The sequence below is a fragment of the Lissotriton vulgaris genome, chromosome 10, assembly GCF_964263255.1.
Source record: "Lissotriton vulgaris chromosome 10, aLisVul1.2, whole genome shotgun sequence".
In the NCBI taxonomy this organism is placed as follows: domain Eukaryota; kingdom Metazoa; phylum Chordata; class Amphibia; order Caudata; family Salamandridae; genus Lissotriton; species Lissotriton vulgaris.
The window spans coordinates 1,017,976,937-1,017,990,209 of NC_141698.1; the positions used below are offsets into that span (position 1 = coordinate 1,017,976,937).

General features: G+C 48.7%; 1 protein-coding gene across 1 annotated transcript; it reads left to right on the forward strand.

The window, feature by feature from the left end:
- Positions 1 to 822: 822 nt before the first annotated feature.
- Positions 823 to 9,927, forward strand: LOC147689216 (uncharacterized). The gene is made up of 10 exons (XM_086940035.1): positions 823 to 970; positions 1,115 to 2,575; positions 3,350 to 3,442; positions 3,691 to 3,795; positions 4,471 to 4,580; positions 4,741 to 4,935; positions 5,716 to 5,878; positions 7,392 to 7,557; positions 8,040 to 8,134; positions 9,842 to 9,927. The coding sequence occupies exons 1-10, from the start codon at positions 823 to 825 to the stop codon at positions 9,925 to 9,927; spliced, it is 2,622 nt and encodes an 873-aa protein (XP_086796161.1).
- The last annotated feature ends 3,346 nt before the right edge of the window (positions 9,928 to 13,273 follow it).

Genomic DNA, 13,273 nt, shown 5'->3' on the forward strand with positions numbered 1-13,273 from the left:
GTGATACTTTCCTCTTGTGAGAAACCTGTCCACGCCTGTACCTTTGAGTGTGAACAACCTGTCCACGCCTGTACCTTTCAGTGTGAGCGGCCTGTCCACGCCTGCACCTTTCAGTGTGAGCGGCCTGTCCTTGTCTCTCCACACTGCGCAGCCTGTCCCTTCACAGTGCTTTACTCTGATCTGTCCGGCCTGCCCCGCTCTCACTGTACACCTGTCCCATCTCCACCTGCCCGTCTCTCTGTGGCTCTCACCTCTGGTTCACATTTAACTTCTTAACTCGTTTCACCTCGTGAACTTTCACCAAATTTCAGCTCCTGTTCTCACCTCTAAGCTCCATTTTACCTCCTGTCCTAGTCTTAGTTTCATTGCCCACCCCACCCATCTCATCCCTGCACCCCTTGCACTTGCTGTTCTCATTTTACTTCCTGTCCCTCCCCGGCTCCTATCTCAATTCTGGATCGAATTTTGCCCACTGTCCCACTCTCACAAGTGTCTTCGATCACACACTCTGTCCCACTCATGTCTCTTCCATCTCACCCACTGTCCTACTCTCATACCCTGTTCCTATCTCACCTCTGTCTGATATTAGGCCTCTGCCTCCTGTCTCACCCCCTGATCCCCATCTAACCTTGTGAACCAATTTACCCACCCAGCTACCCGTCTTCCATCTCACTCTTACCCCCAACCCCTCTCACCTCCTGTCGCAATCTCACCTCTTGTTCCCTCTCACCCCCTGTCCCAATCTCACCTCTAGTTCCCTCTCACCTGTGGTTAATTTCTTATCTATTGCCCTCTCTCCCCTCCCCAGGTCTGCCACTCACCATGGAAGGCTTCGCCTCTGTGTACTACAGTGAACCATCCGTCATGGGCTTCCTCGCCAACGTCATCAGCGCCTTCCTGGTGGCCCTACAGAACTTCTTTTCCTTCCACACCAAAGTGAACGCTGAAGGGGTGGAGAACATCCTGGCAGGTGAGTGTGGAAGCCACAGATCACACAAAGAGTTACAGGTGGCGCTGGGATAACATGCATAGGACACTTGGAGGGAGGGGGTACACACTTGCACACCCACACACAAACACACGTGTTGCTCAATGCCTGTGTTATCTCTTGCAGGTGTCCATCTCATCCTGATTGGAGGACTGACACAGCTCATTGCAGGCTTCCTGTGCTTCCGGAAGTACGATCACCTTGGGAGCACCGCCTTTGTGGCATTCGCCGCCCTCTGGAGCAGCTACGGGGCTACACGTGTCGTCCTGGGCGCGTACCCCACCATCCACAACACCACACAAACCCTGAACATTTCTAGCAGCCAGATCATCATGGCCGCCTCCCCTCTTCCGGTCGGTGAGAGCGCAGTAGCAGGGCTGGTGGCGTACACCGCCGTCGCCTTCATCCTCTCCTTCTGCTCGGCCACCGTTAACTACGTCATGCCCTTCGTGTTTGGCGCCATCACCCTCACGCTGGTCTTCGAGGCGGTGGGGCTCTTCGGACAGTGGGCGCTGGTGGTCTCGGGGACCCTGGAGCTGCTCATTGTGTTGATTGGTTTCTATGGCGCCACTGCCCTGCTCCTGAAGGGCCTGACCCAGAGGTACGTCCTTCCGGGCTTCGGGAACCCCTTGTTCAGCGTCTTGCTTCTGGGCTCGGCCAACAGCACCTCTTCCAGTGGCATCGGGGAGGAGACCAAGAAGAACTCCAAGTACGCGGAGCCCATGGCCTTGGGACACATTGCCGACGCGGTGGCCGCGCTCATCTTTGCCTTTTATTGCTTTGGGTACATGAAGACCTTCTACATTGGCGCCATCTGGGTCAGCATCAATGCGCTGTCCCAGCTCTGCGCCAGCTACTACAGTTACTTGAGAGAAGACGTCTACCACACCACCAAGCTTGGGCTCCACAGCCTCTTCTGGCTGCTGATGTCCTGGGAAGAGTTCATCCTCACGGTGCTCCTCTCGGGGGACAATGTGGACAAGAGCCGAGCGGGCATGGTGGGGGGCTGGTTCTTTCTGGTCGCCGCTTGCATCCTCTGCCTGATGTCCCTCAACAGAGACCTCCTGGAGGTGCTGCAGAATTCATGCTTCCTCCTCCTCACGGTCTCCACCATCCACCAGATTCCACTCCTGGGATCCCATATCTTCTTCGGAGTGGTCTGCAGCATCTACACCGCCACCTCCCTCTACTCCACTTTTGCCAGCCTCATTAACTCCATCGCTGATAAGTCGCTGATCTCTACTGGACCCCAAGTGATGTCATCGGCTACGCTCCAGGACTTGCTGCTGAGCCTGAAGCGCGTCACCAGCAGGTCTAAGGAGGGCCAGGAGGTCAGCACCACCAGATGCCAGCTCCCTGATGCCCTCTTCTTCTTCTGCAATGGCCTGGCATCACTCTCTGCCATCCAGGGGTCCCTCAGTGACCCCACCAGAGCCCACCTCTCCATCCCTTGGGTGCTGATCCCTGGCGCTCTCTTCCAGTTGTACGTCTGCAGGATCGTGGTCCAGAGAGGGCGAAGATTTGGGTCGGTCCTACCATTCTTTTACGCTGCTGTATGGGCCACATGGGCGTGGCTACGACTCGCAGGTAATTTAGCATCTCTTAATCTTTACAATGTGTAAAATGTATCCAGAAAAGTCCTGGGGATCCAGTGTCATGAAGCTTCTGAGTGGTTTAGATCCTCCGGCACAGCAGTAGGGGCAGTGGGGGATGTACATTTCTGGTTATTGGTTTCATTTGGAGCAGCCATGCATGCAGGTAGTTTCTTGATGACATCACATGCAGTTCTTTGTCTGTCTGGGGGGCCCGTGTGACCTGATGAAGTACCTGGGAGGGGTCATATGTGATGGCTGCCTGGTGGGGGGCAAATGGTTGAAAAGGAGGTGGCCACTAGGAGAGGACTAATGACTTATGGAACCATTAATGGGTCTGGATAAACTATTGATAAACTATTGTTGATAATCCAGGTGTTGGAAGAACTAAAAGGCATTAATATCATTGTTCAAATAACTGTAATTTCTTGTACCCGGGGGCATATTTACCAGAATTTAATTTTCGCTTGTCTTCTGACTCATGCGAGAAAACACCTTATACTGGGATAAGGAGCTCAGAGAAGTGTGTATCAACAAATCGGGGCGCGCCTGTTCAGGGTGGGGTGGAAGATACAGTTTTGCACATCATCAAAAGTCAACATCCAGCCCCATGATTGGCTGTTAGATGATCGAGGTGTTGACAGTATATGGTCCTCTCCATCCCTTGTCTCTGCTCCTGGTCTTCTCCTGCCTTTGAAGGAAGAGCTCCTTCCTGTGTTCTGTTTCATCCATGACTAACCCTCTGCCCCCCCCCCTCTTCCCTCTCCAGGTCCCCTGCTGAATATCCACGTCGCCAGTTATGGTGCATTCACTGTTGGTGCTGTCACCTTCCTGGTCATCAATGTCTTCCTGATGTCCTTGGGTAAGTCTCTCCGGATCCCGAGGTCCAGTCATACCTCTGTTGAATCCTTGAGGCCCAGGTGCCCCGACAGACAGCGGCTGCTTCCGCCTGCAGTGGGTATGGGCCGGAGTCTGTCCCTCGATGGTCCATATGGACAGTTCTGGGGCATCGTAGCGTCCTCATCTAAAGACTTAAACTGCGACCCCCGCTGACCTCTGAAATATGTCATTTCCGGCCTCTGACGCCATCTTGTTCTGCTTGTTCCACAGTCGCCTATGCCAACGTGGTGCTGGTGCTGCTCGCGCTGCTGATGGAGGCGGTGATGGTCTGTTTCCTGCTCTTCACCTTGGAATGCCTGCCCCTCGCGCTCGAGAGTAAGTGGACGCCTTCACTGTGGGTTCCTCTTGTGTGTTAATGCATGTCAGTGATCTCTAAAGGGTTAATAAACAGTCAATATCTATCAAGATCCCTCCCGAGTCCACCTGCAATGTGGTGGGGGCTAAAGGGAAGTGGTCTGTAGAAAGGACTGGAGTGCGCCTGACAAGCCTGTGCTTCTGAAGGGCTGTGGGGGGTGAACAGAGTCAGTTACGTGTCAGACTCTGCTAGAGTTGCTCTCATCAAGGCAAGGGGGGCTGGAATGGAGTCAGTCACAAACCTGCCATGTGTCTGGTTCTCTGACAGACCTCCACGTGTCTTAGTTTCTGTACCTGTCTCTCCACTGCTGCCTTAACATCACCTACTTATAATACGAAGAGTTGGGGTGAGCCCGATAACACTAAGAGCCAGAGCAATTAAGTATAAACCAAGATAGGAGTTCCTGTACCAGTTTAAATGTTTTACCACACTTAATTTCGTACAGACAGAAGGCGAGTGAAAAGTAATCTGTCTTATGTTTTTATTTTATTGCCTTGGGTGGCATTTCCCTTCTTGAAATCCCACCTGAAGGGAGCCCCTGTCTTGGTTTAACATTAACTTGATCAGCACACTTGTCTCTTTTGTTGATTTTATGAACTTTATGTCTAATTTCCCCCTCTTTGTGTTACTTTCAGTCACTGTATTGTCCGTCTTCAGTGTCGTCTGTATCTACGGAGCGGCGGCATCTCTTGGAAACTGCATTTTTAGCAAGGACCTAATTCCCATGGGACCCTCTTTCTTCAAGGTACAGTGATAAGTGTATGCAATATGTTACGATCACTATTCTTTCCGATATGTCTTTCAAATATAAGTCCATCTTTGTCCTCTCTGTGATGTGCATGTGCTGCTCAAAGGCAGCTGTAGGTGGCGCTGTCTCACTCCTTGTCGGATCTTTGTCCTTTTAGAAAACAAAGTCAGAGGAGAAAGTTGAGGCGACCGACTCCTGCGTGTGCCCCGATTCCTATCGCACCGGCAGTCTAAGGGCCATCGCCGCCCTGCTGGACCAGGGTGGGGTGTGCGGGGTCCCCACAGACACGGTGTACGCCCTGGCGGCCTCCTGCAAACACCCCGAGGCCATCCAGAAGATTTACACCATCAAGGTGAGCACCGAGGGGCCGACTTCCGGCGGAATTTACCGAGTCCGAGACAGATGCTCTGTCATTCAAGAATAAGGGGCACCTTTTACCAGAACAGTTGGAAATCACCCTGTGGGCGGAGACATTGTCATGGAAACGTCAGGGTGAAACCATTCTGCAGGGGTGTGATTACCATGGCGATACCAGCCTGGAGTATGTATATATAGAGATATTGCCATGGAGACGTCAGGGTAAAACCATTCTGCAGGTGCGGGGTTACCATGGTAAAATCTGCCTAGAAAGTTCCATCTCCAAAACTTTTTTTTTTTTAAAGGAAAGCAGCCAGGTTAAATGGTAGCTTGCCATTCTTTGCAGGGAGAGTGGGGGGTGGGTGTGATAAGGGAGGTGTGGGCTCCAGTCCACTCACAGTCTCAGGAGGGAATCCTGCTTATGGGGCAGAAGGGCCCAGCGAGATGCTATCACATGCACAAGAAAGATGCTAATGCCCCAGAGCACACAGCGAGTCTGCGTTCTCAGACTATGAACCCACTGGGCAGATTCCCAAGCACTGAATTCTGTGTCCAGTGTTTGTCCGCTGTAGGTCATTAGAAGGTCCTACTGGCTTTTAACTTGTACACTCGGTTGGCTAGCACTAGAGACATTTAGTTTATTTTCAGAGGTGTTGTGGGTGGGTCTAAGCTCATTTTAGGTATCACGTGATCCTGCACAGAATGTCTGAAGGTCATGACCTCCCTCTTCTCTCTCTAAACCAATCATTTCTCCCCTCTCTTCCATCCTCTGCAGGACCGACCCCTGGAGAAGCCCATCTGTATCTGCATCTCCCACCTGGACCAGCTGCGGGCCGTGAGACCCCCCTTCAGCCCCCTGCTCTGGGACTTCATGGGGAGCGTCTACCCTGGGGGTGTCAGCTGCATTGTCCAGAAGGGGGAGTGGCTGAAGAGGATGGGTGAGTGTGACCTCTTCTGCATGGTCTGTTTCCTTCTCCAAAAAGGGGTGGGCTGGGGAAGGTAGAGGGGTGAGGGCTACACATGCCAGAAGTTGTACCTGGGGACATTCAGGGGTGGGCCCACTTCATGTAAGAGCTGCTTGTCTAGATCATGCTTCATTCACCACCGCCCCCCCCAATGTGTACCGACCCACATCTCAGGCAGGTATTACACCCACCTGTCACTCCATTCACCCCCAATGCCTACAGACCCCCATCTTATGTAGCATTGTATGTACCTATCAGGGTCCATTCACCCCTTTATGTCTACAGGCCCCCATCTCACGAAGCTACTGAGTGTACATATCAGACTTCATTCAGCCCCCCTAATATATGCATACCCCAGTCCATGCAGATATTACCTGCACATTCACCCCTTGATATCTACAGACCCCCATCTCATGGGGGTATAACAAGCACACAGACCCCCTGATGTCTACAGACCCCCCTCTCATGCAGGCAGTGCATGTACATTAACCCTCCTGCTGTTTATATACGCCCATCTCATGTAGCTGTTGTATGTACATATCAGGGTCCAGTGACCCCCATTGAGTGTACATACCTCCATCTCATGTAGTTATTGCATGTGCATATCAGGGTCCAGTGACCCCCATTGTGTGTACAGACCCCCTTCTCATGTAGTTATTGCATGTGCATATCAGGGTCCAGTGACCCCCATTGTGTGTACAGACCCCCATCTCATGTAGTTATTGCATGTGCATATCAGGGTCCAGTCCCCCTTAATGTGTAACAACCCCAATCTCATGCAGGTATTCTATGCACATTCACCACTAAAGCACACAGACCCCCATCTCATGTACCCATTACATGTACATATTGTATATATTATGTATATATGTGCGTGTGTGTGTGTGATGTATGTGTACATGTGTGTAAAACAGATAAAGAAATAGATGTGACTCGCACAATTCCTGACTAAAAGATGAATTAAACCCCCCTGCAATGACAAAACAAAGAAAGGTTGCTTTCGTTATACTATGGCTGTATAAGAAAAAAAATGGTGTGCTGAATCAGTGTACTTTTCAGTTGTAAAATAGTCCCTTGCACAGACAGAATGATATATCAAATAGCCATAAAATTATGTAAGACAGAAAAACTTTTCTGGCTGAAGTCTTTTTTAAAGAATTGTTAACAATATGCATTGCAGACATCTGGCCTCTCAAGATATAACAAACAAATGTGTGCATGCCTTTCACAGTATGCTTTAGTAGAACTTCTTTCATACTGAATGGACAATGTGTACAATCAATTATTCAAGGACTTTAATTAACTCTTGATGTTCTGAGGCTAGACCATTCAAACATCTGCTCAAATTAAGCACAGCCAATTGAAGGCACCACTGTACAGCAACTCTGGTCATGATGCTGAGCAAATAAATACAGTCAAATACAAATGCTCACTCCCTCACACCTGACATGTTGCTGATTAATTTTGTTATTTTCTCCTTCTGCAGGAGTTGGACCAGCTTATGACATTGTGGGCACCAAAGACTCCATCATGATCCGAGTGCCGGACCACACTATCTCTGCCCACCTGACCGACATGACCGGCCCTCTGGCCATCACCTCCGCCAATCCCAGCGGGGAGTGTGATAGCACCCACCATGACATGGTCATCTCGTGAGTACACACTCAGAACAGGGGTTGGATTCAGGAAAAGGGTGTGAGTGCGGCCTTCTGCGGATGAGATGGTGCCTGGAGTTTGAGAGTTACTAGATGGCTGCTAGGGGCTGAGGGCAGGGGCAAGGGTTGCTGAGGGCGTGAGCTGAAGATTCTGAAAGGTTAAAGGAAGAGTGTGGGAGTATTGATGGGTGGTTTGCTTCTTTGCATGAGTTTAGGCTTTTTTAAGCATTTGATTAGACTGGTGCTACTGAAAGGTGGCGGAAGGGGTAACAGTGTTTGTGATATCGCAGCCATATGTTAGGGCGTTTGAGATGCTTGGCATTAGCCTATATGTGGGCGCATTAAACACAGGTGTGTTTGACCAGTTGAGGTCAGGTAGATGTTTGCCAGCCTGCGGCTTCCCCTCAATCCCTAGCACCTGAGCCTTTGTCGATGATTACTTTAAATGGGTGATTTTGTATTTCCTCTCTGTGTTCCAGGCGTCTTCGACACAAGCTGGAGGGGGTGCTGTGTGATGGGGACTCCTACGAGATGGTGGGCTCCACAGTGGTGAACTGTCTGAGGATAGATGAAAGTGAGTCTCAACCAATGCTTGTTTCTGTTTCCTCTCTCCCCCTGCTATTCCCAAAGTAGACTCAGGAGCATCCATGGATCTGAACAGAGTGCTCTGCTCCCCACCACCCTCCCCACCCACCAAACACCTGCCATGAGATTTGGGAAACACCAGTCCTGGTCCAGTGCATTCCTGGTGTCCAAGGCAGACAGACCAACAAAGCCCACAATGAATGGACAGCTGAAGCATGAAAGGGGCCAGAATGAATGCGTAACTAAAAGATGCACTTTATTGAGCCCCTGAGTAAAACTCCAAGCACTTGGTCTAAGTTTGCAGGGATGCCACCTGAGGTTTCCTACCTGTGCCGACTCCTGACCCCACTCTCAACTTAACAAGCCTTTCTCTTTATCATTAGTCTGCACCATTGGTGTAAAATGTTGCATAATTTGTTTCACAAAATATCGCTAAAATTACATGAACGGTGTGAAATGTGGTTCGCCTTTATCTTGCATGAATTTTAATGGTAGTAAACACCGCACATTAAGAAAGTCATGCTGGATTCTGACAGAAAACGTAATCTACGAAAAATGTCTCTTTCTGGGACATTTTATGCTCAAAGCCATCTCCAGTGAAGAAGAAAAGATGCAAATTGCATAGTGCAAATTTGGCAAATTTAGCAATAGTGATAACAAATTCACCCAGACTTAGTCAGCACATGGACCCAGAGCTTCCTTCATTAAGACAATATCCCCCAAGATGGGATCTTTTATTTTCTCCCCAAACTCATTATTATATCTCAGGGACAATCCCACCCTGCCCAAGGTAACCAATGCCTGAAGGGTCTTACTCTGGACCCATCTGAAAATAGAGACCTCAGAATCACAGATTCTGACATGCAGATTTTTAAAATATTGACCATACACAAATATACACAAATGTCTCTTTAAAGAGCATTCGACCTGTTAAAAGTTCCTAATTCCAGTGAGACTCACTTTCTAATTATGGGAATACAGAGTTAACTTACTTTTCCATCTCCTGTCTGAGTTTATTGGTCAAGTGCTTGATGGCGAGTTTACTGCAGGTCGACTTTGTTTTCAGGGGGATAGTTGGTGTGGAAGATATTTTGGCAGTGGGAGCTTTCGAGTCTGTATTTTAGCTGTTTGTTGTTTCCATGATATCCCACCTTGCCCCAGTCATTCAATGTCCAGCCGCGGTCGGTAGTGGGATGACCTGCAGGGCGGTGACGTGGGGAGGGGGAGGGTCCGGATGGAGGGTGGTAATGTATGGATTACGGAGTTTTACAGGTTAGTAAACATATAAATAAATCAAATTCCGTTGCGTGCACTGCATCACCAAATGCGATGCAGTTCGAGCAACAAAATTCTCTTTATTTATTTATATGTTTACTTACCTGTAAAACTCCGTAATCCTTACATTACCACCTCCCACCCTGACCCTCCACCTCCCACGTCACCGCCCTGCAGGTCATCCCACAATCGACCGCGGCTGCCAATGTCTCCTTGAGGGCGCACACCCCACGCTTTCTCCAGTCAGTGTATGCCACGTGAGAGGGCGGGTCCTTCCTGTACTCCGTCACCCATTGGTTCCTGAGGGGCCAATCCCCAATGTGCTCATTATGCTTGTCTCTTCCCCTCCCTCTGCTGCTCACAGACCTCAGGCCTGTCCAAGCTCTCTCAATCTCATGCTGTTGTGCTTCTTCCTTTCCAGGGATCCTGAGCATCGTGAGGGAGGGCTGCGTCCCCACCACCCACATCATGCAGACATTCGAGCGCGTGAAGAACGCGCAGGTGTGAGGCTCCCACGTGCTACGACCAGTCTTGTTCTACTGACCACAGCAGCATCCGCACAAGACCTGAGCCAGCTGCCATTTGCACTTTATTAACCGGAAATGGAAGCATCACAATCTGAGGCCGTATATCCGCATCGAGCCTGGGCCGAAAGGAAGACATTACCAGAACAGACTTACAGACCGCAGTGGAGTCGGACATTCTTATAGACAGCTCACAATACTTTTTTGTCATCATACTTCATTTGGATTGATAGGCAGATGTTTTCTACCCTTCACTCTCCAACAAGGTATTGACCTGAAAGTCAGTGCTTGATGATGTGTACAGCGACAGATCCTTGATTCTTCGCCCCCCAGGATGCACGAACACAGATCCAATGTATATATACTGTTGCATTCTGTTTGCTTTCTTTGCTTGGATATTATATTTTACCCTTTGTCCGTTTTATTTAATTTTAATGTAATGCTGATACCGATATTGATGATAAATTCTATTTATTTTGGTACTCTGAGGATGTCTGGTCCGGTCAGATCTCACCAGACTCGTGTGACAGAATACTGCAGAGACAGGGATCTCATATTGTTACAACCACAACTATTGGCTTCACTGGATGGTGCCGGCCACCAATCGAGAGGAGCTTCAAGAATCACTGACAGATGTTTTTGAGTCTTAGGGACCTACACATAGTATTTAACTTATTTAATATATTGGAGTTTGTATTTATTGAAATAAAATTGCCCTTAAAAAGAAACTGTCTTTTCTCTTTGATGTCAGGGGGACCCATACCATGAATCCTCCTGTGATGCAGCTATGAAAGAAGGTGTCATGTGTGTGTGAGTGTGTGCATTTATTGTGCAAAATGCAGTGGTATAAAACCCATATTTCATTTGTAACCATGAAGTTTGGAATATATTTCATGGTTTTCATTGAACTTTGGGTTTTATCATCATAATCACAGCCCCAAAAAGCACTCTGCATCAGAGCTTCACCCTTGTCTGGGCTACTAGAATTAGGCTCAATGGAGAACATAAATATGTGCCATGGCCATCAAAATTAAGTGTACAGAAAAGGCAAATTATGTGGCAAATTCTCTGAAAATATTATTTTGATCCATTCATGGTAGAAACAACATTTTCTCTTGAAATTCCCAAAGTATGTGTCAAACGCAATACATAATGAAATTAACACTGTAACCACAGAATCACATACATTCTGAAGTCTTCACTGTTGCCCATTATTTTATTGGACACTGTTAGTAATGAAAGGTAAACAAACCCTAAACATTCTAATTCCAATCAATGCCCATTGGTAGCTACAGTTTTAAGAGAACAGGTTTTTGTCAACAGGTGTAGTACCCCAATACTAATATCAAATCTAAAGAATCCATAACAGGTAACATGTAAGTAAGGCAAGAAAGCGGAGATGATGGTGGACTGTCGTTCCTGCACCTCTATGCCAGTTTTCTCTTGTGTTGATACCGCACAACAAATTCAGACACCAACCGCCTTATGGTGTCACTGTGCTCCAGATCCATATCAAGTTGTTAAATGATGTGCGTAGGATTAAAAAAGTCCAACAAATAAACGTAGAATTCTCTTACAGTACTTTTATTGTCAGGTTTTTAGATTAATTCAAAGACAAAGATTCAGCCAACACGTTTCGTTCTCATTGAGAACTTCGTCTGGGCTTCTCAGGGTAATCTCCCTTCTGAAGGAACAAACGCATGTACATTTGTGTGTGTCGTGAGAAAATTCGCATTAAAATTGCACTGAGTGGGAACCAAAGGATTTAAGGTGTTCTTTCTGCAACAGAATTCAAAACGTGGTCAGGGTCCCATTCTCAGAAAAAGAAGTCCAATAAGGTTCATCCAAACAGTAGAGCTGCAATCAGTCTGTATCAAAGTAAGGTGAAGAGAAATACTCAAAAAAGAGCATCTAAAGGCTCTTTAGCAATATAGGCATGTGTTAAATCTGTATAATAATCGCGCTGACACACACCATAGTAGGAACTCCAGGCAGTAACTTTTAAATGAGGTTCAGATTGGCCCCATGGTCTGGAGGGGTTGAGGGGCTCGTATTCTTACTTAGAGTCGAGCTCGCCTCAGCAGTTGGTCACCTACTCGTCCCCGGAGACTACATCTTGTGAGAAACTCTCCATGCTGTCTTTCATGAATTCTAGGCAACAGCCGAGCAGGCAGACAGCATGGAGGGTTAATATACAGGATGAGATTTCCTTAAATACAGGCATATGTTAACATATATTTGGGGCCCATCCGTAGGGGGGGGGGGGGGGGGCACTGACCACAGACACAGGAATGGTGTGATAAAGGCCGCTTTATTGAAATCAGGTGCACCCTGCCTATTCCCCAACCTTGGCCTGTGCCGAACAAAACCAGGCCTAGCTAAATTTGTGAATGTCTGAAAACCCCCCCACCCCTAACCGGATCCCCAACATTGCCACATCATACAACATCTTACAACATCCCGTCCGCAACAATACCCCCCATGCCTACCGCCTGTAAATTACCTCATTGTCCCCCACCACTTACAGAAACAGCCCAGGCCTCCTCAACTACCCCCAACTATCCCCTTTCTGAACTAGGAGAAGCGCCAAAGAAGAACGCAGCACCCGCACCTGATCCAGCGACAAACAAGCTGCCCCTCAATACCCACCTATCGATTGTGCATCATCCAAGAAAACCCCTTCGAGTACTACAAAAAAAACACGTAGAACCCCTAAAAAAACATCCACTAAAGGGCGGGTGGGCGGGCAAAAACTCGTGCCCCCACTGTCCTGATGCCAGCTGCTGTGTCACTGCACCAAAATGGTGTCCAGTGACACAAGATGTCCTATTATAAAAGCCCCAGCCCAAAAACAGCCCAACTGAAGCCCAAGAAACCTCCCCCAGCCCAACCAGCTCAAATTGCTCTGCTGTGTCTCCGGTGCCCCCTTTCCACCCCCACGGCCCCAAAACTACCCATGGGGGCAAGCCTCCCGTTGGTCGGCTGCCCCTCAAATCCCCATTGGGGCTCACCCATAGGGGGGGCACTGACCACAGACACAGCAATGGTGTGATAAAGGCCGCTTTATTGGAATCAGGTGCACCCTGCCTACTCCCCAACCTTTGCCTGTGCCGAATAAAACTAGGCCTAGCTAAATATGTGAATGCCTGACAACCCCCACCCCCACCCCTAACCGGATCCCCAACATTGGCACATCATACAACACATTACAACATCCCGTCCGCAACAATACCCCCCATGCCTACCGACTGTAAATGACCTCATTGTCCCCCACCACCTACAGAAACAGCCCAGGCCTCCTCAACTACCCCCAACTACCCCCCTTTCTG